This window comes from Stenella coeruleoalba, assembly GCF_951394435.1.
Source record: "Stenella coeruleoalba genome assembly, chromosome: 13".
Lineage (NCBI taxonomy): Eukaryota > Metazoa > Chordata > Mammalia > Artiodactyla > Delphinidae > Stenella > Stenella coeruleoalba.
In genome coordinates this window covers 68,940,580-68,967,161 of record NC_137159.1, presented here as the reverse complement: position 1 = coordinate 68,967,161, position 26,582 = coordinate 68,940,580, and the positions used below count along the sequence as shown (strand labels likewise).

The 26,582-nt window shown below is 48.2% G+C and overlaps 3 protein-coding genes across 4 annotated transcripts in view; 2 read left to right on the top strand and 1 right to left on the bottom strand.

The window, feature by feature from the left end:
* Positions 1-5,403: 5,403 nt before the first annotated feature.
* Positions 5,404-16,565, top strand: NRBP1 (nuclear receptor binding protein 1). Its single transcript, XM_079941587.1, has 18 exons — positions 5,404-5,530; positions 8,281-8,510; positions 8,695-8,817; positions 9,006-9,107; positions 9,494-9,583; positions 9,737-9,777; positions 10,145-10,239; positions 11,743-11,826; positions 12,010-12,068; positions 12,228-12,326; positions 14,328-14,460; positions 14,661-14,766; positions 14,915-14,965; positions 15,064-15,199; positions 15,404-15,457; positions 15,545-15,608; positions 15,871-15,926; positions 16,012-16,565. Exons 2-18 carry the CDS (start codon positions 8,301-8,303, stop codon positions 16,114-16,116), a joined length of 1,608 nt encoding a protein of 535 aa, XP_079797713.1. The 5' UTR covers positions 5,404-5,530; positions 8,281-8,300; the 3' UTR covers positions 16,117-16,565.
* Positions 16,566-16,649: 84 nt separating this feature from the next.
* On the top strand, positions 16,650-18,483 carry KRTCAP3 (keratinocyte associated protein 3). The gene is made up of 7 exons (XM_079941588.1): positions 16,650-16,944; positions 17,100-17,284; positions 17,360-17,419; positions 17,587-17,793; positions 17,918-18,052; positions 18,154-18,267; positions 18,390-18,483. Exons 1-6 carry the CDS (start codon positions 16,914-16,916, stop codon positions 18,226-18,228), a joined length of 693 nt encoding a protein of 230 aa, XP_079797714.1. The 5' UTR covers positions 16,650-16,913; the 3' UTR covers positions 18,229-18,267; positions 18,390-18,483.
* Positions 18,484-18,533: 50 nt separating this feature from the next.
* The window catches only part of IFT172 (intraflagellar transport 172), a 42,024-nt gene continuing 33,975 nt past the window's right edge, over positions 18,534-26,582 (bottom strand). For both annotated transcript variants that reach the window (XM_079941585.1, XM_079941586.1), the window contains 16 exons: positions 26,326-26,506; positions 25,975-26,084; positions 25,724-25,853; positions 23,078-23,176; positions 22,762-22,871; positions 22,568-22,631; positions 22,393-22,479; positions 21,983-22,099; positions 21,282-21,392; positions 20,975-21,094; positions 20,129-20,224; positions 19,850-19,909; positions 19,676-19,774; positions 19,204-19,357; positions 18,907-18,998; positions 18,534-18,697 (listed from right to left, as the gene is read on the bottom strand). In XM_079941585.1, coding sequence (XP_079797711.1) covers positions 18,608-18,697; positions 18,907-18,998; positions 19,204-19,357; positions 19,676-19,774; positions 19,850-19,909; positions 20,129-20,224; positions 20,975-21,094; positions 21,282-21,392; positions 21,983-22,099; positions 22,393-22,479; positions 22,568-22,631; positions 22,762-22,871; positions 23,078-23,176; positions 25,724-25,853; positions 25,975-26,084; positions 26,326-26,506 — 1,720 coding nt within the window. In that variant the 3' untranslated portion in view covers positions 18,534-18,607. The remainder of the gene's footprint in view (positions 18,698-18,906; positions 18,999-19,203; positions 19,358-19,675; positions 19,775-19,849; positions 19,910-20,128; positions 20,225-20,974; positions 21,095-21,281; positions 21,393-21,982; positions 22,100-22,392; positions 22,480-22,567; positions 22,632-22,761; positions 22,872-23,077; positions 23,177-25,723; positions 25,854-25,974; positions 26,085-26,325; positions 26,507-26,582) is intronic.

Here is a 26,582-nt window from a genome sequence, read left to right as displayed (position 1 = left end):
TCATAACTTAAACAATGAAGCTCAGAGGCCTAAGTTATGAGGCAATGTCTGGACAGGAATAAGCATGAGCTATGATGATGGTTACCACCCTTCAGCCTAATGATGAGCCAGGCTACCTGCATCAACATCACCTGGGCAGAATTTTAGGCATACAGATAATCAAGTCCTCCCCGGCTCCCAGATTCAGATTCAGTTGATTCAGGTAGGGTCCTGGGAAGGTGTATGTTTTAAAGCACCTCTCAGATGATTCACAATTATCACTTTCTTTTAGTTTGAGGTCCTATAGAAATGTAAGTGCGAAGCTTGAGGCAAAGGAACATTTTTGTTCCTTTGATTATGTCTTCATTCGGAAAAGAGGCTCTTTTGGAAGAAAGAATCCACATCACATTCCTAGAAGAATGATCAGTTTGGAGGTGTGACTAGTGAGTCGCACACTGAGGAAGAAAAGCTTTGAGCAAAAACCCAGTTGATTTTCTAATTGCCCTGATTTATGGAAACCAAGATCTGAAAGATTTTGGACAGTTTTATTGAGGTATGATTTTCACATCATAAGATTCACTCACTGTTAATTCAATGATTTTTAGTAAATGTATAGAGTTGTACAACCAGCATGTCACAATCCAAGCTACAGTCCACTTGGGAGATGAGGTCAGCAGGTCACTTGGGAAGCTTAGAAATTAGTCATATATATATGGGTATTCTAAAAGCATTGCCTTTCTTTATTCTACAATTATTTAATAAATTGTTTCTTTGTTAAATATTGTTTCTTTTTGGAATAAAATGTATATACATGTGGCACAAGTACAAAAGGCATAAATGGGCATACAAATAGTTTCCCTCCCACTCTGTCACCCAGCCACCTGGCTTCTGTTCCCAATAAATTAGTTCTCGAGGTAGATTACTAACCTGAAATGAAAATCTTTAGGCAAATTAGGTTTGAAGTGAGAGTGGAGCATCCAATATTATCTTGGAGCTTGGGCAAGAAGTGCTAGAGATAAATATAACTGTCATCCTGGTGATGTATTGGAAGCTCATCAATGGACATATTTTCTAAAGGATGGTGTAGAGAGAACAAAGAATATAACTTTGGACACATTGACAGGCACATTAATAGTTAGGAGGGGGAAATTTCCTGGCCGTCCAGTGGTTAGGACTTGGCACTCTCACTGCTGGGGCCTCGCTTGGGTTTGATTACTGGAAAGGAAATAAATTTGTATTATGAAAAGTAACAGAGGAGTTTTAAGAACGTGCTGTTCAGTGGTCCCAAATGCTAAAGAGGTCATGGAGAATGGGAAATGAGAAAGGGTTTTTGGAATAAAGGTTTATAATAAACTGAGTGTAAAGTTTCAATAGAGATAGAGATAGGATGGGATTCACAGTGTAGGAGATTGGGAAGACAATGGGATTTTCCTAATATACAAAGAGCTCTTACAAGCCAATAAGAAAAAGATGATCAACCTAGTTAAAAATATGCAAAGAACATGTACAGGCAAGAAACTGAAGAGGAAATGCAATTGGGCAGTAAACATATGAAAACAATGGTATTGGAGCAACTGGACATCCACATACAAAAAAAAAAAGAATCTAGACACAGGCTGTATACACTTCACAAAAATTAACTCACAGTGGATCATAGACCTAAATATGAAATGCAGAACTATAAAACTAGAAGATAACATAGGAGAAAATCTAGAAGACCTTGGGTATGGTGATGCCTTTTTAGATGAAACACCAAAGACATGATCCATAAAAGAAATAATTGATAGCTGAACTTCAGTAAAATTAAAAACTTCTGCTCTGTGAAAGACAATGTCAAGAGAATAAGAAGACTGCACAAACTGGGAGAAAATACTTGGTAAACAGACATATGATAAAGGACTGTTACCCAAAGTACATTAAAAAACCCTTGAAACTCAACAATAAGAAAACAACCCAACTAAAAAATGGGCCAAAGACCTTAACAGACACCTTAGCAAAGAAGATATACAGATGACAAATAAGCATATGAAAAGATACTCCACATTATATGTCCCAGGGTAATGAAAATTAAAACAATGGGATACCACTATACACCTAGTAGAATGGCCATAAACAGGAAAAAAGACAAATGCTGGTGAGAATGTGGAGCAATAGGAACACTCATTCATTGCTGGCGGAAGTGCAAAATGGTACAACCACTTTGGAAGACTGTTCGGTGGTTTCTTATAAAACTAAACATACTCATAATGTATGATCCAGAAATTGCACTCTTTAGTATTTACCCAAGGTAGATGAAAACTTATGTCCACATGAAAACCTGCACATGGATGTAATAGGAGCTTTATTCATAATTGCCAGAACTTGGAAGCAACCAAGATGTCTTTCAATAGGTAAATGGATAAACTGTGGTACATCCAATGGAATATTATTCAGCACTAGAAAGAAATGCTCCATCAAGCCATAAAAAGACATGGAGGAAACTTAAAGGCATATTACTAAGTGAAAGAAGCAAATCTGAAAAGGCTACGTACTGTATGATTCTGACATTCTGGAAAAGGCAAAACTATGGAGACAATAACAAGATTAGTGGTTGCCAGGGATGGGTAGGCAGAGCACAGAGGAGTTTTAGGGCAGTAAAAACACTCTGTATGATATTATAATGATGGATATATGCCATTATGCATTTGTCTAAACCCATAGAATGTACAACACAAAGAACCTTAAGGTAAACTATGGACTTGTGTGATTATGATGGGTCAATGTAAGTTCATCCTTGGTAAAACCTATACCATTCCGGTGATTTGGTAATGGGGGAGGCTGTGCAAATGTGGGGGCAGGGGTATGTGGGAAATCTCTGTACTTTCCTCTCAATTTTGTTGTAAATGTAAAACTGTTCTAAAAAAGTCTTTTAAAAAAAGGATGTTTAACTTCCCTACTAATTAAATATATGTAAATTAAAACAGTAGGATATCTTTTTTTTTCCTTAATATATCACCAAAGGTGAAAAGATTGGTAATATTCAATGTTGGTAAGGATATTGGGAAGCAGGAACCCTAACATACTCATGGTGATATGGTTATTTGATATCTTTTTGAAGAGAGACTTGGCAATATCTACTCAAAATGTCCTTAGTCTTTGACTTAGCAATTCCACTTTTAAGAACGAGTAAAATCATTTTCACAAGTAGGCAAAGGTGTATGTAGCAGAATATTCATTACAGCTTTATCTATAATAAATAATGTTGGAAATAACCTCAAAGTTCCCTGGTAGTTATTAAACATTGGCACATTTGGATAATGGAATACTCTACAGTAGTTAAAAAATTATAGTGCTGTATGTGCTGCTGTGGAAAAAAGTGAAAAGAGTAAATTGAAAAAGATTATGTGGTATACACTTGCCTTTATTTTAAATTATATATACATATATTAATATATACATAGAAAAAATAAATATGGAGAAATATATATCAAAGTCTTAATTATTCTGGTGAACTAAGGTAAGAGATTTTCACTTTCTACAGCAATTGTTAATTCACAATATTCATAGGATTGTTGTGAGGATTAAGTGAATTAATATGTCATAAGGCAATTAAAACAGTGGAATATAGCACATACAAGCTACTATATAAAGTTACATTATACTACGTTATTTTTGAAATAGTTTGATTTGTTACAATAAGTATGATTTTTAAAGCAGAAAAAAAATGATGTGGTGAAGATGTAGGCAGTATTTGAGCATTTTATTTTTTGGCTGCACCACTGCAGCATGTGGGATCTTATTTCCCCCACCAGGATTCGAATACACGCCCCCTGCATTGGAAGGGCAGAGTCTTAACCACTAGACTGCCGGGGAAGCCCCCTTGAACATTTTCAACATGAATGAAAAGGGACTTCCCTGGAGATCCAGTGGTTAAGACTCCATGCTTCCAGGGCAAGGGCACGGGTTGGGGGGGCGGGGGGGAACGCGGTGCAGCCAAAAGAACAAACAAAAAACATACAAAAAAACCTCAACCAACCAACCAACCCCCCCCAAAAAAAAACATGAATGAAAGGTTAAAAACAAAACGAGAACTTGAAGATGCTAATGGGTCCTCTGTGCAGATTTGAAAGGAGCTAGTTGAAAGGTAAAGGTTGATAATACTAAGAACCAGACAGAAGAGAATGGGAAACTGTAATAGTAGTATCAACGGATACTTAATGAATGTTTACCATGCGCCAGGTGTTCAGTTGCTTTGGAGTCTACCTGGTGAGATTAATCTGGACAGGAGGAGCATCCTTTCCTTGAGATTAGAACAAAGATTCTTTTTTTTTTTTTTTAGAACAAAGATTCTTAACCTCAACTCCCTGAAACTGTATGCTACATTTGGTGGGCAAATGCCTTTTAAAAATATCCAAAACAAGGTCCAGATTTCTAAAAGAGTGTTTGAGCACTCTCTTTCAAAGGTGAAAGAATCAAGGAACGATAAAAGTTTGATTTAAATTTTAAGGTGTAGAGATGGAAAATGAGGGAATTTTTGCCAGATAGCCTTCTATCAGTTAAATAGGATTAGAGATTCCCTTTATGGACAGATTTGGTGATTATGACATTTCCAAGTACTGATGATTGATTCATCCTCCTCCCTCCACAATACATGTCTAGGAGTAGAGTTAACTTCTTTTGGGCTCCTGGTTTGGTTTTCGAAGATCAATGGGCTCACCCACAATCTATCATTTTTTCTTTTCACCTCCTCGCAGTCAACCTAAGTTCTTTCCAAACATCTTTTCAAGGAAGTCTTCTTTGATAAATCTTAACTGTTTCGGATTCTAGATATAGTTCTTACCAACTTTCGGTGAATAGCTTAATGCCTCTGATTCAGTATTTTTCCATTTGGCAACTATTACTGAATGAAAATTTCAATTTATTACGAGGATCAAAAGATATCTGTGAAAACCTCTTGCAAAGTTTCGGCTAACATCAGTACTATCCAATTACGAAGCGTTAACTATTCATTTTCAGTGTTAATGTGTTCAGTAATTTTTTAAAAGTTTTCTTAAGAATTGGTGTTCTGCGCAGTCTCACCCCCAAATACTGAAAGTGGGTGGGCGCTCCTCTCAGATTGAGGCTACGTCTTTCGCTCCTTTTGTCTTTGAGTCGGACTAGAACTGTCATGGCGCCTTCAAGAAGAGGGGGAAGGCCTTCCCTTCGCCCAGCAGAATCATCGGGGGCACCAGGACCGGACAGAGGGGTGGACAGAGAGACAGGCCCCAGTTGAGACCGAAAACACCGAACCCTTCAAGAGGTCTCAGCCGGACAGGCTCTAGGGGAGGAAACCGGGTTGAAGACTACCCCTGCGAGCGACCGTCTGCCCGGGGCACCGCCCACCCTGGCCGCCCTGTCCAATGGAAACCCAACGGCACTGCGGCACCGCCCATCTGTTGGTCCGGACGCCGCGAAGGCGGGGCCCGCAGTTCGGTTGCGCCGCGGAGCGCAGCTGTGAGCGAGTCTTTCTGATCCGGGGCCCCGGAACCCGAGCTGGAGCTGAAGCGCAGGCTGCGGGGAGCGGAGTCGGGAGGTGAGCGCTGAGGGGACTGAGAGGGAGGGAAGGTTTCGGCTAAAGGACGAGAGGGTCGGCCTCCGCGGCCAGGACGGTGGGACCCCGGCAGGCGGGTGCCTGGAGGTGGCCCTGCTCACTCGACAGCCAAGGCCCGGCCCGCCGGAGCCGAGAGTACACCTCGGCCCCACAGTCCCTGCTCGGCCCTCCCCGACCGTCCCCGAGCGGCGGCGGCAGCGCCCGGAATTCTGCGGGCGCGGGGCGAGAGGCCCCGGCGTTCATGTCGAACTCGGGCTGACGAGAGGCGGGGCCGGCGGCGGGGGCGGGGGCGGGGGCGGCGGTCGCGGGCCCGGCGGCCTGCGGAAGCGCAGCGTCGGGGCCGCGCCTGCTCGCGGGGTCGGCGCGCCGACTGCGCGGGGGCGTGGCCTGCGCCCCTGACTGCGCCGCGGGGCTGGCCTTTGGTGAGGTGGCTGCGGCTCGCTGCAGGGCCGGCCCCGGGGCCCGACGGTCCCTCGCTGACAGCGGGCTAGGCGACCTGTTGGAGTGTGAAATTCCTCCCCGAGCTTGCTTGTTCTGCAGGTCTCAGGCCTTCTTTGGTCCGCTGAAGGTGAGGGCGGGCGAGAGGCCTGTGAGCTGTTGCTGAGGAGTTGAAATGCTGAGAAGCTGCAGTCCCCAAAATGAAAAACTTTGCAGGAGAAAACTTTGCAACGATTTACCTACACTGCACGGAAGTGAACACTAGGCATCTCGGGGTGGCGAGGAGATTCCCTTGAGGGGCGTCAATGGCCTTTTCCATATGTGATCTCATTTAAACCTCTGAACGACCGACCCTGAGACAAAAACTCCAGTGTTGCCATCAGCAGGGGGAGTGCTGGGGGATCTTGGGCATTGCCTTCATTTTGCCTACGGTGGGGGGGGGGGGGGAGAGATTGGGGAGGGAGAAGACAAGCACATTCGAAGAGCGTCTATGACTGGTGAAGGTTTGCCCTCTCTTGCGGTGCCCTGCTGTGGATTAATTGTGCCCTGGGTCCAGAAATTTCTTTAGAGCCCATTGGCTACAGGCTTCCTGTATTAGAATTCCACTGGTATTTCTTATAATGTAGCTGGAAACTTTACTTAGCTGTTCAGATTAAGGATGCATTCTATAAATAAAGTAACCCATATGAACTTTCTTACCATTTTTTTTAAGCTACTTTTCAGGTAGATTACTAAGACTGGTTGATTGAAATCTATGCTAGGCAAGGACCGAGAAAAAAACATAGGCGAAATGACATCTTGCCAGATTTTCTCTGTAGTGCTTTGTTTGCCCTCTGATATTTACTGGAATGTCATCTAATAAAATCTCCTGGCTTGGGTTAAACACAGTGTAGGTTGGGGGCAGAGATGGGCAGAAGGGGGCATCTGAGAGTTCTAAAAAGAAATGAGGGCTTTTCAGAAGGTTGGCGTTGATCAGAAGCCTGTGTATTTTGAACTGACTTACTGGAGCAAATGTACTTTACAGGGTATCATTTTCATCCTGGCGAGCACTCCCTTGAGCCCAGCACACATCAGATTCCAACTCCTTCACGGCCTTCGTTCTTAGAGATATGGGATAACATTCAGGGATTGTCCTGTGATTCTTAAGTTAGTGACATTTAGCTTTTGAGGATTCTTTTTCTTTAAGTAGCTATGTCAATGTATAATACTATACACTAGTTAGTATAAAATGTTATACTGTATAGTGCTTTTTCCTATAATGGCTGTGTCTTGAGTTATTTGTACTTGAAAGGAATACCTATGTCAGAGGATGGAGGCTTTGAGCCATGTGAATGAAATGAAAACTGGAAGCTTAAAGTCTTAGCTCTGCCTTAAATTTGCGGCTTTATGAGTGTGGGCATCTTATTTATTTTGTTCACTATTGTATCTCAAGCACCTAGCTCAGTGCTTGGCCCGCAGTAAGTGCTTAATAAACATTTGTTGAATGAGTGAATGAAAAAAAAAGTGTTGCTAATACCCACCCATTTGCCACACTCACATCACAGGGAGGGTGAGGTCATCAGGGATGAAGTCACTAGCCACTGCCAGTCACCTGGCCCAAGGGTAGCCTCATCATGGACTGGCAGGCTCGTTCTGTGCATAGGAGAGATGGACAGTGAATGCCAAGATGAGTTCAAGTAGAATAAATCAGCTGATTGTTTCAGCTGAATAAATCGGTTGAGAGTGCTACAGCTCTAGATCTAGAGCTGGTTCAGTGGAACATTTGGGGGTCTGGAGTCATCTGTTCCGAATAGTGCCCATGTACCTTGGTTCTTGAGCACAGTGCAAGAGGTAGGTGAGGATTCACAGAGAAGGCTATCGGGTAAGTGTTTGCTGAGAAGGAATGAGGCCCCTGATTTTGCTGTTCATTTGGATCTTACTAAACACGGGTTGTACTACCGTAAATCTTGTGCTTGCCACTCCTGGGTGAGTCATTTTTTTTTAAGTGATAAAATATGTTTATTAACATAATTAAGCATAGCAGCATATTCTTTAAGCTTAAAATATACTTCAGTTGCTCACTGACCTGGGTGAGTCATCTTCAACCAAGATAGCTCCCCTTCTCTAGACTAGGAGAGTAGTTAATGTTTAGGATTCATACAGGACTAATTCTGATTTTGGATTTAAAGGAAACAAGGGAGGTATATGTTTTGTTTTCTTTTTAACCCCAGATTAGGTTATTAGGATGGAATCTTTATAGACTCTATCCTAACCCTCTCTGCCTTCTCCCATCACCCTTGCTCCAACCAATGCAGGCCTGAGTGTTTGTTCCAGCATGTCGGAGGGGGAGTCCCAGACAGTACTCAGCAGTGGCTCAGACCCAAAGGTAGAATCCTCATCCTCAGCTCCTGGCCTGACGTCAGTGTCACCTCCTGTGACCTCCACAACCTCAGCAGCTTCCCCAGAGGAAGAAGAGGAAAGTGAAGATGAGTCTGAGATCTTGGAAGAGTCACCCTGTGGGCGCTGGCAGAAGAGGCGAGAAGAGGTGAGGTAGTAGTAGTGTTACTCTAGAGAGTGAAACTAAGAGGTAAAAAGTGGAGGGGCAGAGTCTCAGCGGGGCAGACCAAACTTTAACAGGTCAGAGCCTGGGAGAAGATGATCGTACGGAGTATTAAAATAGAGACTTTGTGTGGTAACTTTAATTCCCTTTCATTTGAATTTCTTCTCAGGTGAATCAGCGGAATGTACCGGGTATTGACAGTGCATACCTGGCCATGGATACAGAGGAGGGTGTAGAGGTTGTGTGGAATGAGGTACAGTTCTCTGAGCGAAAGAACTACAAGCTGCAGGAGGTAAGTAATGGTGAAAGAATGCAGCCTGTGGGATGTTAGAATGCTGGTGTAAAGAGGAATTGGGGTTGGGAAGCTACTATGAGAAGAGTACATAGGGGTTAGATCATTTCTAGGGGGGATAGGGAATGGCTTTTTAGGATGATAATGCTTTCTGAACCCTGTTATCCCAATGTCTCCCCTGCTTCCAGGAAAAGGTCCGTGCTGTGTTTGATAATCTGATTCAGTTGGAACATCTCAACATTGTCAAGTTTCACAAGTATTGGGCTGACATTAAAGAGAACAAGGCCAGGGTAAGAACTTTTTCCTGAGCTTACTGCAAAGAGACTAGCTACACTTACTGTTCATTCTATATTCAGAAAAAGATAGTTTTGAAACAGAGCTGGAATCAGCTGCTGTTGAGATGAGAGTAGGGCTATGACCACCACCTGTGCCTTTTGTCTGGTTATAGTCGGGACAGAAATCAGTGAATTTTTGTTTCTTCCTTCCCGTAGCTCATATTGCTCAGTAGTTTTCATTGCCCTATTAAATCTAAGGAAGTGATGCTAAGAACGAAAGAGAGATACTTTATTAAGAAAAACACCAGGCTTCCAAATTTTATGTATATGTTGTATATGTGTTACCTAGATAAGGAATCATTTCTACTATAAGGCTTTATTTGTGTGCTTTGCCTCTCCAGGTCATTTTTATCACAGAATACATGTCATCTGGGAGTCTTAAGCAATTTCTGAAGAAGACCAAAAAGAACCACAAGACTATGAATGAAAAGGTATGGAGGGAGAGCAGAAAAAGCTTTAGGCTGGTTTGGAGGTTTAAAAAAGATTATGTTAATTATGAAGCTGATCAGGATGGGATGGAGGGAACTGGTTGGAGGGTTAAGAGAGGGGATTACTGCTGACCCTTGGATCAAACTCTGTTCCAGGCTTGGAAGCGTTGGTGCACACAAATCCTCTCTGCCCTAAGGTAAGTAGGATCTGGTTAGTGTCTTTCCCATATTTATTCCTGATTTAGTTCCTCCAAACATTTCAGGGCACTACTCTGCTGTTCTTTTCTGCCTCTCCCCACTTTCTTTGAGTCATATACTTCAAGATTAGGCCCCTATCGGTCTTTTAAAGGGTTCATCCTAATGCGTTGACCACGATGCTGTCTCCCACTTCTTTCTCCTAGCGCTTATCCAGCTATTTAACTCATCAGGCATAATGGAGATTCAGAGTGTGGGTATTATCTTTGTGGTGACCAGCAGGAGAGCAGGCCCTTGCTCCTCTTAGCCCTTGGGATCCCCCTGCCCTAATTTCCCAGTGGCCCCTCTAACAGCCCAGTGCCCCCACAGCTACCTGCACTCCTGTGACCCCCCCATCATCCATGGGAACCTGACCTGTGACACCATCTTCATCCAGCACAACGGACTCATCAAGATTGGCTCTGGTGAGGGGAGGGAGAGGTTCTGGGCAGGGGAGCCTCGGGAATTTGGGAACCATGGGGGTAAGATGAAAGGAATGGGGGAAGACAGAGCAAAGTTCTGAGGTGTGGGCTGCTGATAAGAGAAAGGACCTTACTAGGGGTAATTTATAGAGAGAGGCCAGTCAATTAGTGGAGAAGGTGTAGGGTCTAATCTTGTACCTTTTTGGAGGGAAACTGGGGTTAATACAGAGATCTTGACAGGAGGTTGGGAAAGGGCAAGGGTTGGGTGTAAGGTATGATTTGAGCCCCTGGGGCCAGACCCTACCAAAGGAGGTTCCAGGCTGTGCCTGCTGTGAGTGCTTTCATTTGCTGTGTATACGTGTGCAGTGTTTAACATTTCTGTGTGCCGTGTCTGTGTGTTGTTTGTGTGTCCATTTGTCTGGGGCTTGGCTGCTCCATCGCTCACAACTTTTCTCTGTTTTCCTCCCTCCCGCTTACGGGCTGCTCTGTTCCCAACAGTCTTTCATAGGATTTTTGCTAATGGTGAGAGCTCCCTCTGCCCTACTTGGGGCGCTGTTTGTGCTTCCTCTGCTCCCCTTTGCGGCTGCCCAGTGCATGCAGTCGTGGGAGCAAACACCGTTCCCCTGCCTAATTATGCCTGCTTGGCTTCTGTGCTACCAGCCCTCCCCATGCTTGCTTTTCCATAACCTGCTTGTTTCCTGTGGATTCTGCCTGGCTGAATCCACGTCCAGGATTCTTAATCGCCCTCATCATCAGGCTGGTTCCCTAAGTCATACTGTGCTCCCAGACTCTCTGTGACTTGTAGTCATTGTTTATGATCCGAGTGAGTCCAAATTGGGCCTGGCCCTGGTTCCTCGTTCAGCTCTGTGGCAGGCAATGTTGAGGAATAAGAGAGTAGAGCAAGGGTCTAAAAATTTTTGTGGATTACAAGTGAAACTGATTTAAGGGTATTGGTTCAGTTTTGAGCTGTTTTTGAGTTTCAGTCAGTAAAGGTGGGTAAGAAGGAGGCTGTCTACTTGGTTGTATGTTAATCCTTCTTATCCATCTTCATCCAAGTTTCTGAGGTCTCTTAATTGCTACAGATTAGGAAGGGCTGCCTGTGTTTTTACATTGTTTGCAGGGTGGATGAAAGAACTAGACCAAACGTTTTCATGTGATCTGGGGTTAGGTGTACCTGGGCTTTGGGGAAGGTAAGCAGGTCACAAGTGGGTTTTTCCTTAGACTGTTTTTCCTTGCCAGCCCAAAGCCCCTGTGTACCTGTTAGTTTAGTGTGGAGCCTTTGCTGCTACTGAGTTAGGGACCTTAGATGAGAAGCAGTAGACCTGAGAAAGGGGAGATAGGTGGTGTTCATGTTTAGTCTGGAGTTCATGATGGGAAAGGGATAGGTTTGCGCCTGTTGAGGGTTAGAGACTTCAGGAGAGAATTTGTCTTTTGGGGGCCTCTCTCTGGAGTTAGGCTGTGCTTTGTTGATGGTGGTCAGATTGTGGGTATCTCCCCTACTCCCAGTGGCTCCTGACACTATCAACAATCATGTGAAGACTTGTCGGGAAGAACAGAAGAATCTCCACTTCTTTGCACCCGAATATGGAGGTGAGGCATCCCAGTTTCTCTGCCCTGTGCCCATACCCCAGGTTTTCCACTTTACAACCTGAGGGTCGGAGGTAACATAACTGAAACTTTCGTCCTTCTCTACTGGCATGCAAAAAGTTAAGACACCTCTGCCATGCCCTGCCCGGATCCTCTGATTCACCAAAGCTTCTCTGTTTTCCCTAGAAGTCACTAATGTGACAACGGCAGTAGACATCTACTCCTTTGGCATGTGTGCACTGGAGGTGAGGAGACCAGAAGGGTGGGTAGTGGAAAGGAGTCAAATTAGAAGATAGAAGGGAAATGGAGGGTTGACAAGTAAGGTACTGGTCTTGAGGGAGTGATTGTGGGAGCACTGAGGTTCTTAGGTCTCTACTTTTCCTTTTTATTACTCTTCACCGCAGATGGCAGTGCTAGAGATTCAGGGCAATGGAGAGTCCTCATATGTGCCACAGGAAGCCATCAGCAGTGCCATTCAGCTTCTAGAAGACCCATTACAGAGGGTAAGAATCTTCAGGATCACTCCTCCTTAACAGACTTTGAAATGTCTTCAGATTTTTCTTCCTTTTACCTACTGGGAATATGCTCTCTTCTAAGAGTAAGAAAACATAAAGCAGAAAGGGCACTCAAAGTAGTGAACATTTCCCTAGGTGTTTTTGGTATACACACACACACACACATTCTCTCTCTCACAGGTTAGGGGTTTAAGATGGGTAATATTGGGGGGCTTCCCTGGTGGCGCAGTGGTTGGGAGTCCGCCTGCCAATGCAGGGGACGTGGGTTCGTGCCGTGGTCTGGGAGGATCCCACATGCCGCGGAGCGGCTGGGCCCGTGAGCCATGGCCGCTGAGCCTGCGTGTCCGGAGCCTGTGCTCCGCAACAGGAGAGGCCACAACAGTGAGAGGCCTGCGTACCGCAAAAAAAAAAAAAAAAAAAAGAAGATGGGTAATATTGGGACTAAAGTTTGTGTGTTAACTTAGGTTTGTCTATGTGGAGGCAAACTACTTTGATGGTTACCTCAGGTAATTGGTATACACTCTCAGACAACCATCTTGGTATGTATTTTTCTTTCATACAGGCATGACCATTATTGGCACACACCCTTTTGTTTATTTATTTATTTATTATTTATTTATTTGGCTGTGCCGGGTCTTAGTTTCGGCACGTGGGAATCTTCATTGCTGCTTGCAGGATCTTCGTTGCGTCATGCGGGATCTTTAGTTGCGGCACGCGAACTCTTAGTTGTGGCCTGTGGGATCTAGTTCCCTGACCAGCGATCAAACCCGGGCTCCCTGAATTGGGAGCGCGGAGCCTTAGCCACTGGACCACCAGGGAAGTCCCAACCATCTTGATATTTTTGAACACATCAATCAGTTTGAATTACTCAAACCAGTTATTTGGGGTTTTATATTTATATAGTTTTAGTTAGGGAAAGTGCCCTGAAATAAATGAGCTAAGATTTAAAGGATATAGGGCGGGACTTCCCTGGTGGCACAGTGGTTAAGATTCTGTGCTCCCAATGCAGGGGGCCCAGGTTCGATCCCTGGTCAGGGAACTAGATCCCACATGCATGCCGCAACTAGGAGTTCACATGCTGCAACTAAGACCTGGCACAACCAAATAAAGCACAAAACAAAAAATGGAAAAATTAAAAAAAAAAAAAGGATATAGGGGTTATGAATCAGGAAGTAGACTATAGTAAGTAGGGTCTGGACAGGAAGGTCCAAACAAGGTTAGTTTGTAACTCATTAGATGCTTATAAAAGGGAGGAGGATAATATGTATAAAATGGATAACTAATAAGAACCTGCTGTATAAAAAAATAAAATAAAATTCAAAAATTCAATAAAAAGGGTGGGGGAAGAGAGAAGAGAAGGAAGATTAGTGGGAAGTCTTGAGGCTAGTGTGGAATAAGTTTCTGGTTCAGTGTCAGGGTGGGCTGTTCAAGTAAGAGATTAGGTATATGGCCTTGTTGGCCTTCCAGATTGAAAGGAGGAGAGCAGGTTAACTGTCATGGGACCTGTGGGGTTAGAGGGAGCATGGGGAAATCCAGTGAATTTAATAAATGATGTAGTGGACAAAGGAAATTGTGGTGGTAGGCTTGGGAAATAAAAAGATGGTAACTATTATTGACCACAGTGGGTGAGTTTGGTAAGAGAGAGGTAAATTTGGTGAGGGTTGGAGAAGGTAGGCAGTGAGTGGGCTAATAAAGCAGAGAGATAGAAAATAAGAAAAAAGAAATCATAAGTTTGAACAGTAAAGAAAAAAAGCTTGCGATTGGGGAGCAGAAAAATAATGAAAACCAGAAAGACAGTGAATGATACCTTTCATATAATACCTTACAGTTTTCGAAGTCCTTTCATAAACATTAGCAATTTGTTCCCTCAGCCAGTGCTGAGCACCTAGTATGCACACAGCCTTGTACTAGATACAATGTGAGAGAGAGAGACGAACACAGTGGAGTGCTTGCCAGATGCCTGCTCCACTCCCTTGTTCCCCTTTCTAGGAGTTCATTCAAAAGTGCCTGCAGTCTGAACCCGCTCGCAGACCAACAGCCAGAGAACTTCTGTTCCACCCAGCACTGTTTGAAGTGCCCTCGCTCAAACTCCTTGCTGCCCACTGCATTGTGGGACACCAGCGTGAGTCCTCTTGACCCTCCTAGGAATTTGTTTTTCCATTCTGGAGCCTTGTAACTCTCACTAGCATGTTTCCTTTCCTCTTCTACTTCCAAAGGGATTCTTTCCGTTCCTCCCCCACCCTCCCCCAGGACCCCTTGTGCCTTCTGTGATATTAATCTGAACTATCCTTCCATAACTTCCCATTCCATCATGCCCTCCAGACATGATCCCAGAGAATGCTCTGGAGGAGATCACCAAAAACATGGATACCAGTGCTGTACTGGCTGAAATCCCTGCAGGACCAGGAAGAGAACCAGTTCAGACGTTGTGAGTAACTAACTGAGAGGTTCTGAAAGGGACAGATTGGTCATTCCCACCCTGAGGTTTCTGTCATCTGTCCATTCTCTGGGAGTGGTCGAATCTGCTGTTTTTGCCTGTTTCCTTCCTTCCATCTTCCTTCTCTTTTCTTCTCCAGGTACTCTCAGTCACCAGCTCTGGAACTGGATAAATTCCTTGAAGATGTCAGGTGAGAGAAGAATGAGAAAAAAAGCTTCCTTGAGGAGGCAGGGGTGGGTGTCCTAAGACATCCACGGAGCCCATGCGACCTGTCTGATCTCCACTTAGGAACGGGATCTACCCCCTGACGGCCTTTGGGCTGCCTCGGCCCCAGCAGCCACAGCAGGAGGAGGTGACATCACCTGTGGTGCCGCCTTCTGTCAAGACTCCAACACCTGAACCCGCTGAGGTGGAGACCCGCAAGGTGGGGCTGTGTGGGTGTGGCTGTGTCTGTGGTCGTGGTGGAAGGGAGAGAGGACATCTCAGATAAGGCTTTGTCCTTTAGAGAGAAGAATGTGTTTCTGCTCCCTGGCGTTCATGTCCCGTGGGCTGGAAAGGCTTCCAGCTCTTGGGGGTTTTTTGCTCACTGGTCCCTACTCTAGTGACCCTCTCTGTCCCCTCTCCCTAGGTGGTGCTGATGCAGTGCAACATCGAGTCGGTGGAGGAGGGCGTCAAACACCATGTAAGGCTCAGGGCCAGGGCTGCATAGGGCTGGGTGGCCAGAGGGTGGGGAAGGGGAGCCTCATTTTCTGACTGTCCTACTCTCCAGCTGACGCTTCTGCTGAAGCTGGAGGACAAACTGAACCGGCACCTGAGCTGTGACCTGATGCCAAGTGAGTCTCTCCTTTCCCTCAGAGGATGGAGAGTCTATGAGCCTTATCTGTGAGGGACATATTCAGGGGTGGGTAAGGTGACAGGGCAGTAACACATTGACTCACATAGAATGAATATCGTCGCCCCTAAAATTGGAGGGTGGATCTGACAGTTTTGCTTGTGTCATTCTTTCCCAGCCAGGGTCACCTGACTGGGGCTGTTCCAAGGGCCCTGTGCCCCTCGCTGCTGTACTGTACTCACCCTCTCCTGTTTCTCTGTCAGATGAGAACATCCCCGAGTTGGCGGCGGAGCTGGTGCAGCTGGGCTTCATTAGCGAGGTGAGGTTTCTGCCTCCTGCCGCCCCCGCTGCCCCGGCTGCCCCCGCTCTCCTCCGCCTGGTCTCACTGAGCTCCTCCCCTTTAGGCGGACCAGACGCGACTGACTTCTCTGCTGGAGGAGACCCTGAGCAAGTTCAATTTTGCCAGGAACAGCACCCTCAACTCAGCCGCTGTCACCGTCTCCTCTTAGAGCTCACTCGGGCCCAGCCCCTAATCTGAGCTGTGGCTGTGCTACGACATGTGCTACAGCCTTCCTGCCCCTTCCCCCCAGACAGTATTACCCTGTGAAGCCCCTCTCTCCTTTATTATTCAGGAGGGCTTTGGGGCTCCCCGGTTCTGAGCATCACCCTACCCACCCCTCCCCTTCTCTTCCATCCCTCTGCACTTTGTTTACTTGTTTTGCACAGACGTGGGCCTGGGCCTTCTCAGCAGCCGCCTTCTAGTCGGGGGCTAGTAGCTGATCTGCTGGCTCCCGCCCAGCCTGTGTGGAAAGGAAGCCCACGGGCGCTGGGAGCTGAATTCTACAATCCCGCTGGGGCGGACGGGGCGGGAGAGAAGGGTGGTGCTGCAGGGGTGGCCCCGGGGGGCCATTCGATTCGCCTCAGTTGCTGCTGTAATAAAAGTCTACTTTTTGCTACGCGCGTCGTGTGGGTGTGTGGGTGTGGGTGTGTGTGTGTGTGTGTGTGTGTGTGTGTGTGTGTGTGTGTGTGTGTGTGTGTGTGTGTGTGTGTGTGTGTGTGTGTGTGTGTGTGTGTGTGTGTGTGTGTGTGTGTGTGTGTGTGTGTGTGTGTGTGTGTGTGTGTGTGTGTGTGTGTGTGTGTGTGTGAGAATGGGTGTGGGTGTGTGTGGGCGCGCGCGCCTGCCTCTCCCGCCAGGCGGCGCGGAGGTTGGGCTGCAGGTGCTCAGGGAGAGCGGAACTGGCCGGGGAGCGAGGGCGGGGCCAGGGCAGGTAGAGCTGCCCCGCGGCCGGCCAGCGCTGAGGAACCGATGAAGTGCCGCTGCCGCCTCTGCGTTTTCGGTAATTTCTGGCCCCTCTGGTCGCGTTCTCCCCTGAGCGCCCACCCTGGACCCGCCCTACGCCCCGTGGCCTACTGGGGGCGGCAGCGAGGGGCCTCCGCCGACTCGGCCGTCTCCTCTCCCGCTCAGGCCCGCCCCTCCCCCCGTGCTTTGCAGACGCGGCCAGGGGGCCCCGGCGGCTCATGCACGTGGGCCTGGCGCTGTTGCTGGTGGGCCACGTGAACCTGCTGCTGGGGGCCGTGCTGCATGGCACCGTCCTGCGGCACGTGGCCAATCCCCGCGGCGCCGTCACCTCGGAGTACACCACCGCCAATGTCATCTCCGTGGGCTCCGGGCTGCTGGTGAGCGGGGCCGGGCCGTAGGGCGGGCGGTTGGCGCTGGAGAGCGGCGCGGGCCTCAGGTTTTGTTTCTTCCAGAGCGTTTCCGTGGGACTTGTGGCCCTTTTGGCATCCAGGAACCTTCTTCGCCCACGACTGGTGAGGGGATTTCTGGAGCTTTAATGAGGAGGCCAGGAGTCAGGGAAATGGGGGCTGGCTCAGCTTCATCTCTGGTGGGAGGAGGAGCCCCAGATGGAGTAACCTAGGTGTCAGTGGGAGAGGCAGCCACCCCCAGGCTGCTCACCTTGACCTTCTGCCCCTGCCAGCACTGGGCCCTGCTGGCACTAGCTCTGGTGAACCTTCTCTTGTCTGCTGCCTGCTCCCTGGGCCTCCTCCTTGCTGTGTCATTCACTGTGGCCAACGGCGGCCGCCGTCTTATTGCTGACTGCCATCCAGGACTGCTGGATCCTTTGTTACCACTGGACCAGGGGTCTGGACACAATGACTGCCCCTTTGACCCCACAAGAATCTATGTGAGTCCATTCTCTTCCCAGCCTTTTCGCGGTCCACAAAACCTTGGTCCTGCCCTTTAATCGCCCCTACTTGCCACTCCTGCCCTGCTTCCTCTAGCCTCCCCCCTCTTCCTTCACCTTTTAGGATACAGCCTTGGCTCTCTGGATCCCTTCTTTGCTCATGTCTGTAGCTGAGGCTGCTCTATCTGGTTACTGCTGTGTGGCTGCGCTCACCCTACGTGGGGTTGGGCCCTGTAGGAAGGAAGGGCTACAGGAGCAGGTAAGGAAGATGCACAGGAAGGGTTCATTCAACACAGAATGTGTTGTAAAGATGCTGAATTATATACAGGGCTGGACTACTAACCCCACCCTCTTCTGTAGCTGGAGGAACTGACAGAGCTTGAACTTCCTAAATGTAAGAGGCAGGAAAATGAGCACCTACTGGATCAAACTTGAGAAATCCGGATATCACAGAAAAGTTGGGTTTAGGGACAGGTAATGGGCCAGGAGGATTGTGGCCTGGGAAAGGGTGGTGGCAGGGACCACTCTTAGAACTGGGTTGGGTCCTTTGCTATGCTGCTTGCCCTCTGACGCAGGCTCTTCCTTCTGTCAAGCAGGTGCTGATCCGGAGGCTCAGTCCACAAGGATCTTCCACTGACCCTTAGGATATGTTTATATAATAACAGTTGTAATAAAAGAACTTCTACTTGATTATGATTCCTTTTGGGGGAAAGGGGCGCTGGGCTAGTGTTGGGCGTGAACTTGATCAAAGAATACAGTGGTCTCAGTTACTTACAAGACTTTAATGAGGGATGGAACCTACTAACTCTACCAGTTACTGAAAGGAGAAGCTGGTGCTGGGCAGTCCCCCGCACCACTGACTGATGAACTTCAGTACGTCTTGGCACACAGGGCTGTGGGAGGTCTGTGAGGAAACAGAGAGCATGAGGGGAACTCAGCAGCGCTGGGAAAAACATTCCTGATACAAAGAAAACTTGTTCCATCTCAGTGTGGGGAGCAGGGTTCAGGCCTGCACCTGCCCTCTTGACACCACCTCCCCTACCCTGCACGGCTGCTGGTGGGTTCTTCAGCGCTGTTCTCCCTACCCCCATCTCTCAAGCCTTCCTCTCTAACCTTGATGGCCATAAGGAACTTATTCCAGTTGTCCTTGTTAGCTGCCTTCCCTGGCCGCTTAAATTCAATTTTGTTCCTCAGAATGGGGTATCCTGGAGGGGTGGGGGGAGAAAAAAAGATGAACTGGAGTTTGCGATGGATTGAGGGGGAAGAATGAAGAGCAATTTAGGGGTAGAAAGTAGGATGTTCTTGTCTTCTGCATCCTTTACTGAATCACAGTAAAACAGTTTCTTGATCCTGCTGTTTTTCCCTCCTTTCCACCCACCACAGAATATGGGGTGCTGTAGGGTTCTGTACCTGTAATGAGGCAGGGCAGTGCCCGAACTCCAGTGCTGGCCGCCACCAGGGAAGCCTCATAGACACCGCGCTCATCCCGAGGTAGAACCTGCTCCAACCGCTGGTCCATTGAGATTGTGAGCACCCAGTCTCGAACCTCTTCTCTCTGAGCCTCCTGGGAAGGACAGAGCAGCTTCACGCAGGGCAGGGCAGGGCAAGTGGAAGGTGGTGGGTAGAGGGTTTGCTGAGCCGTCATCCTGTGTGCCACCTTTCACCCACAAACGATCCTCCTTGGATTGGCGGTCACAGTCACAGCCTTAGCTTTTTCCTCTGCTTCTACTTTCACTGAACGAACAGTGAGGGCTGAGGCCCTTCCAGAGACTTTGCTGACTGATGTCATTACAAAGTGTTGGGAGGACCATCCTAAAGTGGCCTCCCTTTCTAGTGCACTCACACTCCTGAGACCTCCTGTTCTCCAATCCTATGCCCTTACCGGGACGTGCTGCTTGGCTGGGAGTGGCACCTCAAAGGGAATGTCTGTATCCTGAAAGTCAGAGTGGTCAAGGGCATCCAGAGTCCCTTCTTCAATTGCCTGCGGCAGAGTGGGCAGCCATGAGATAGGCACAGGGAAAACCTCCCAACCTCTGGGCACAACTGCCCTACTCACATCGGTCAGATCCAAAAAGCGGTTGAGGAAGATGAAGGCCATGTTCTCCCAGCCAACTGCCTGCACCAGAGAAAAGGTGCAAGTGGGAGTGAGCAGATGGGCGTGGCTGTTTCTCCAGGATGCAGGGGGAGAACCCAGGAAGATACAGGAAAATGACCTCCTCCATAACGTCAGCCCCACGCTCAGCTCTGCTCTACCTGAGCAGCTGGGATTTCCTACTTTGCAACTTTTGATTTCCTTCTCTCCTGGGCCCCGCCCTTGCTTGGCCCCATTGCTCACCTTGGCAGCAATGCCTGCTTCATAGAAGGCCTTGTCTGCAGGTAGTAGCTGGGTGTGACGTAAGAGTGAAACAGAAAGCCTGGCAGCCACAGTTTCCTATGGATTAAAGTCAAAGCACTATCTATGATCCTGGCACCATGTGACTGAGCTACCAGACCAATGATCTTATAACTAAGGCAGCCATAGAACCAGAAGACCAACAGTCAATATCAAATTGCTCTGGGTCATGCAGTTCTGGGTCTTAGTTTTTGGTTTTTTCTTTTTTGCGGTACGCGGGCCTCTCACTGTTGTGGCCTCTCCCGTTGCGGAGCACAGGCTCCGGACGCACAGGCTCAGCGGCCATGGTTCACGGGCCTAGCCGCTCCGCGGCATGTGGGATCTTCCTGGACCAGGGCACGAACCCGTGTCCCCTGCAGCGGCAAGCGGACTCTCAACCGCTGCGCCACCAGGGAAGCCCCTGGGTCTTAGTTGTTTTTTCATCTGCGCAAGAGAACTGGACCTAGGTTATTTCTAAATTTCCTCCCACCTCTAGAATTCTATTGTCCAACTCCAGGAAATAAATATACAATATACTATCATGGATAAGCCAAAGGTATGTATATATTATAAGAGGTCAATGCAGAAATCATGGAATTTGAATGTTTGAGCATAATGAGGCTGGAGCTGTGTGGGCACAGAGCCCTAAGAAGGTCAGAGGAATACAAAGAAAACCATCTCAGCAAGGGTAAAGAGAAACTAGGAGAGCAGTGGGCCAAGCTTGAGACCGTCCAGAACTTGAATTCATTCAACTTCATACATTTGAAGATGTGTCTGTAAGACTGAGAGCTCCTCCCCACTCTGTCTCACCAGCTGTTTGATGCTCTGGGCCGCAGAGCGAGTGGCATAGTAATGAGCGATCAGCAGCATGGTCTCGAACTCCTCATGGGCTGGAGAGTTTGCCTCACTGGACTTCACCAAGTTTTCACACTAGAGCAGGGAGAGTGCACAACCTGGGTCAGGGGTCAGAGGAGTGCCAGGGCCAGAGTGGTCAACTGATGGCCACCTGGACAGAGGAAGGTAGAGTCTGAGGGTGAAGGTTTATGTGCGTGAAAGAAAAGACGAGGACAGGGACAGGCGGAGTAGCCTGTCTGAGCTGCCCACCCGACTTCCTCACCAGGTTGAAGAGGACGTCCCGAAGGTCAGCCCAGTTGTGATAGGCCTCGGCACTGTTGGTCCCAGGGGAGCTCACCATGTCAGTGAAGATCCTTCTGTAGATGTTGAAGTTCTGGAGGTGGAGGGGGAAGGAGAGCTGAGTGAGAAGAGCACAACTAGAAGAGAAAGTCAGGGGAAGTGGGGCCAAAGAGGAAAACCAGCTGTAAACGTGCGCGCATGCGGAGGAGCTATGGGACGCTGCTGGAGAAAGTGTTATTTTAAGAGAAGAGGAAGAAGAAGGGCAAGAAAAAGCGATTTCTTCCTATCTGGCGCTCTGTGGGTGTGGGCAAATGTGGGACTGTGAATGTGCAGTCACATTGTTAACGGGGTGACAGTGTCCGGAGAGCTGTGATGCTCAGATAGGAGAGCGGTGCTCGCTCTGGAGGAAGTTAGGAAGGCCCTAGAGGTGTGTGCGGGTCATCTCTGAAAGACTGTTCCCTGCGTGTTAGCTAAGAGCACGGGGAGGTTGTTGGGTGTTCCTTCCAAGGGTAAATCCTCTAGAGAGGCTGTACATTCCTGAAGAGGCTGGGTGGAGTCTCTGGGGACGATGATCTCTAATGAAAGAATCCTTTGAGAAGACAGATCCTGAGGGCGTGAGTGGTTCTTGAGGAGAAGGTAAGAATTTCCTTGAGGAAACGTTCACCCCAAGGAGCTGGCTGATACCTGTGGGTTAGCAGGGGCTCCGTGTTGCACATACAGGGCCAGTGCCTGGGCACAGCCGCCCTCTCGGATCAGGTGAGTCGCATACAAAGCCACGTACTTGTGCAGAATCTTGTAGTTCTGTTCCAGGGGTGCAGGAAAAGCAAGGGGAGGTTGGGGTCAGTAAGACCAAGCAGTGAGGGTGGGGTGGTGACTTGAGGCCATGGATTTGTTTAGGCGGCCAAGGGCATATGCAAGCCAGGCCCAGCTAGGCCTCTGACCCCACTGTCAGAGTGTGAAGACTGAGCTCTCTGACGCTGATTAGGGATCTCTGGGGTTTGGGCTTTGGAGGAAGTAAGAGAGACAGCTCTGGGACAGGTGGGAAGTCAGAAAAATACACAGAAGAGCTGGGAGTGGGATGAAGAGAGGAGTACCTGCTTGGTAGCTGTTTCAATGCACTTGTCCCACTGGCCCTGCTCCACATATAGGTCCAAAGCAGCCACCACATCCACACCCACCAGCTACGGATCAGTTGAAAAGACAGAGTTACACGAGGAGAAGGAGAGAGAATCTCTTGAGCTTGCCTCCTGCTGACTCTGCCAATCTCACCGAGTCCACTTTGCCCTGGTTCTTGAGGAACTCTTTATAATGCTGGTCCACATAGTCTTCATACCTGTGAAGAATGTGCAGAGATCTTGCACTTCATGTTCCTGGGATGCACACCCTTCCCATGAGAGCTTTCTCCCAATCTTTACAAAAGGAAGTAAAAGAGAATTTCTAGTGAGAAGGGGTCATGAACTTACCGGGGATCTAACTCCTTAGCCACACGCTTGGCCTTGTTCCATTCCTCACCCTCAATGAAAGCATCGATCGCTTCCTTGACTAGGTCCAGGTTCAGATAGAGCTCTGCAGCCTGCACAGTGGAAAGTCAGAGACGAGATCATCTTTCCCCTCCCTCCCCAGTCTCCCCTCTGGGAACTCTCTGGGAACTCTGGGGAAACGGAAATGCATGCCATGCCTGCCAGGAGACCCACTTCATACAGCTTTCTGAGTGCAGGTGTCACCCTTCCACCCATCCCTGTGCAGTCTATTTCTATTCAGTCCCAGCACGCTACTTACTGCACTGTGCTTTCCAATTCCAATCAGCTGGGGTCCCACAGCCCGAACTACTTCCAGACTGCGTTGGGGAGGTAGAAACTTGATGGAGAGTTCAGCTGCCTGAGTGGTTGAACAGAAGATAGAAATGGGTAGGAGAGACAAATATTGCTGGGGGGTCCTCGACCTGCTCTGTTTTATTCCCTCCAGTTGCCAACTTTCTTGCACTCTCCCTCACTTTCCGCCCTCTTGGGCAAATCCTGCCTCATGGTCCATCAGAGCCTTTAAATAGAGGACCTATCTCTTCCTCTCAACTCATCCTCTTTCAGACACTCATCGCTGTCTGAGATCACTGCATTTGGTCCTGTCACCTTTGACAAACTGGTTTCTCAAGTTCTTTGTCCCAAACAGAATCTTGGTAGCATGGTACAGAGAAAGAACCCCTAAAATCGGAGCCCAGGGCATTCTGCAACTATTTGTTTTAAGCTTTTCTGAGCTTCAGTTTCTTCACCCATAAGAGTGATGGTCAGGGCTTCCCTGGTAGCACAGTGGTTAAGAATCCGCCTGCCGGAGCTTCCCTGGTGGCGCAGTGGTTGGGAGTCCGCCTGCCGATGCAGGGGACACGGGTTCGTGCCCCTGTCCGGGAAGATCCCACATGCCGTGGAGCGGACGGGCCCGTGAGCCATGGCCGCTGGGCCTTCGCCTCTGGAGCCTGTGCTCCACAGCGGGAGGGGCCGCCATCAGTGAGAGGCCCGCGTACCGCAAAAAAAAAAAAAAAAAAAAAAGAATCCACCTGCCAATGCAGGGGACATGGGTTCGAGCCCTGGTCCGGGAAGATCCCACATGCTGCGAAGCAACTAAGCCTGTGCGCCACAACTACTGAGCCTGCGAGCCACAACTACTGAGCCCGTGAGCTACAACTACTTAAGCCTGCGTGCCTAGAGCCCACGCTCCGCAACAAGAGAAGCCACTGCAGTGAGAAGCCCACACACCACAACAAAGAGTAGCCCCCGCTCGCCGCAACTAGAGAAAGCTCGCGTGCAGCAATGAAGACTCAATGCAGCCAAAAATAAATTAAAAAAAAATAAAGTATAGAATCTTTAAAAAAAAAAAAAAGAGCGACGGTCAGTCTAGGTTTGTACTGTCCAGAACAGCAGCCACTAGTCACATGTGGCCAGTCCCAACTGCGATGTGCTGTAACCTTAAATGTTCACAGACTTTAGTATGAAAAAAAGAATGTAGAATACCTTGATAAATTTTTATATTGATTGCATGTTGAAATAATAGTTTCGATATATTGGGTTAAACAGAATATAATTATTTTCACCTGTTTCTTTATACTTATTTGAATGTGGGGCTACTAGAAATTTTAAAATTACATGTATAACTTAAACCTTTGTGACCTGCATTATATTTCTACTGGACAGTGTTGGTCTAGATGACCTTGGAGACCTCTTCTAACCCTAAAACTCAGTAATTCTAAAAACCCAAGTGTTCCATGAGTTCACTCTGTTTGCACTGTGATGCTGACATCCTCACCAGATTTTAATTTCCACATGGTCCAGTTTAGCTATAGTCTATGCTAATCCTCCTGGTCTTCCCCCACCTATTCTTGCCTTTCTTTCTTTCTTTTTTTTTTTTTTTTTAAGGTTTTGGCCACACCCCATGGCATGTGGGATCTTAGTTCCCCGACCAGGGATCGAACCCACACCTACTGCACTGGAAGGCAGAGTCTTAACCATTGGGCCGCCGGGGAAGCCCCTTGCCTCTCTTTCTTTACCTGCCAAACCCTTCAAGGCTTAAAGTGCTCCCATCCAGGAAGCCACCCTCTGACTAATCTGAAGAAGGTATAGTCATGAACAGACCCGAGTAAACAATGCCCCAGAGTAAGATACAGAAGATGCTTAATACTTGATTAAAACCTGTTAAACTCTCTTAAATAGTCCTCAGTCCTTTCTACTTCCTTCCCCTCCAACTTCTAGGGGCTATTCAATTACAAGGCCTCACAAACCTAAGGGAAATTCTGCAGGGGCATCAGCACACCAACATTGTATTCAGGGGCTGATCCATCTCACCCCTTCATAACTCCTAATACCATATTTCCCTGCATCTAAGGCACATCATTAAAATGTACATGTATCCCTATCTCAAAGACACCAAGAATCTATCGTAGAATTGATGAAACATATTAGCTTGGCTTAATCTCCTAGAGGCTTCTTTTCAGGAGCTGCTGGGTAGACGAGGGGCCTCTGCTTTTTTCATGGCCTCCATCTGGCCCAGCTCCAGGGTCTGGATTTGCCCTTCCGGCTTTGATCCCAGGCCTACCTCCTCCCTCACAAGGGCTCCCCTACCCCAGCCCACAGAGATCTCACCCTTCTCTGAACTCCACTTGAATCACACACTTCAGTCTTCACTAAGTTGCGATATTAACTAATTGAGCCACATGTTAGTCTACCTTCCCCCAATTCCTGGCTCTCCGGGTTCTATGTTATATCCCTTTTTATAGCCTTCATAGGTTCTGGATCTAGCATCTAGCAAGCACTCAGTAGATACCTGCTACCTGATTGAAAACAAAAAGACACAGGAGGAAAAAGATGAATGTCTGAGAAGGAATGCTGGATGTGAATGGGGGCCTGGAAGCATAGGGCCAGGCAGGTGTGGCAGCCTCACCTTCATCCAGCACTTCTCCACCAGGCTGCTGCTTCCTGCATCCCGCACTTTGAGGTAACAGTCGACTGCACGGCTGTATTCTCCAGCCTGCTCCCACTGTCGAGCTTGTTCCACCAGTCCCTCCATGCCCCTGTGCAGATGAGTGTGCTCGTGACCAGGAATGGGGAGGGGCAGCGTGGCCGATTCTGTGCACACCTTCTGACCATCCACCCCCAGCCCTGCCGACATTTCCGGGTCCCCTGGCTTCATACCTGGCCCCCTTCTTGGTAGCTTCTCGCTCATACTCCTCCTGCAGTGCCTCCAGCTGGCCAGGCATGTAGTCCTTGCAGATCCGCAGGGCATCGCTCCATAGTCCAGCCTCCTGCTCAGATTTCCAGGTATCAGGATGGTTAGCGGCAGGCATGACAGCTTTCCAGTGCCACTCAGGTGCCATGGCCCACTGATCCCTAGGTCCTTGAACTTCTGTTCCCCTTCCTCTTTGTCTCCTTCCCCTCCCCAGTGTTAACCTCCTGTATCATTCTCAGTACCAGGCTCAGTGTAGTGCTCTGTGGGCTCTCACATCCTCTCACCCTGCCCTCATGGCCCTGAATCTGCTGACCCACCTTATAGTAATTGAGGGCCAGGCCTGGTCTCTGAGCCCGAAGCAGCAGCCCTTCTGCTTTCTGGAAGTCTTTCTCCTCCAAGGCCCCCCGGGCCTGCCCCACGAGCACCTCAGCGACACTGTCAGGGTCGTGGGCCTCAGCCACACGCTGAGCTGCCTCCCAATCCTGGTTATGGACAAACCTGCTCCCAGATGAGGACAGAGAGGAGGCTGAGTATAGGAATGAAGCCTCCACTATGAGAGGCAAAAAGCCATGTC

Bases quoted from the DNA above. Each gene is read 5' to 3' on its own strand.
- NRBP1 (XM_079941587.1), top strand. From the start codon at position 8,301: ATGTCGGAGGGGGAGTCCCAGACAGTACTCAGCAGTGGCTCAGACCCA. The intron at 8,818-9,005 runs GTAAGTAATGGT...CCCTGCTTCCAG, and splicing joins AGAACTACAAGCTGCAGGAG to GAAAAGGTCCGTGCTGTGTT. The intron at 14,461-14,660 runs GTGAGTCCTCTT...CATGCCCTCCAG, and splicing joins CTGCATTGTGGGACACCAGC to ACATGATCCCAGAGAATGCT.
- KRTCAP3 (XM_079941588.1), top strand. From the start codon at position 16,914: ATGAAGTGCCGCTGCCGCCTCTGCGTTTTCG. The intron at 17,285-17,359 runs GTGAGCGGGGCC...TGTTTCTTCCAG, and splicing joins CCGTGGGCTCCGGGCTGCTG to AGCGTTTCCGTGGGACTTGT. The intron at 17,794-17,917 runs GTGAGTCCATTC...TTCACCTTTTAG, and splicing joins TTGACCCCACAAGAATCTAT to GATACAGCCTTGGCTCTCTG.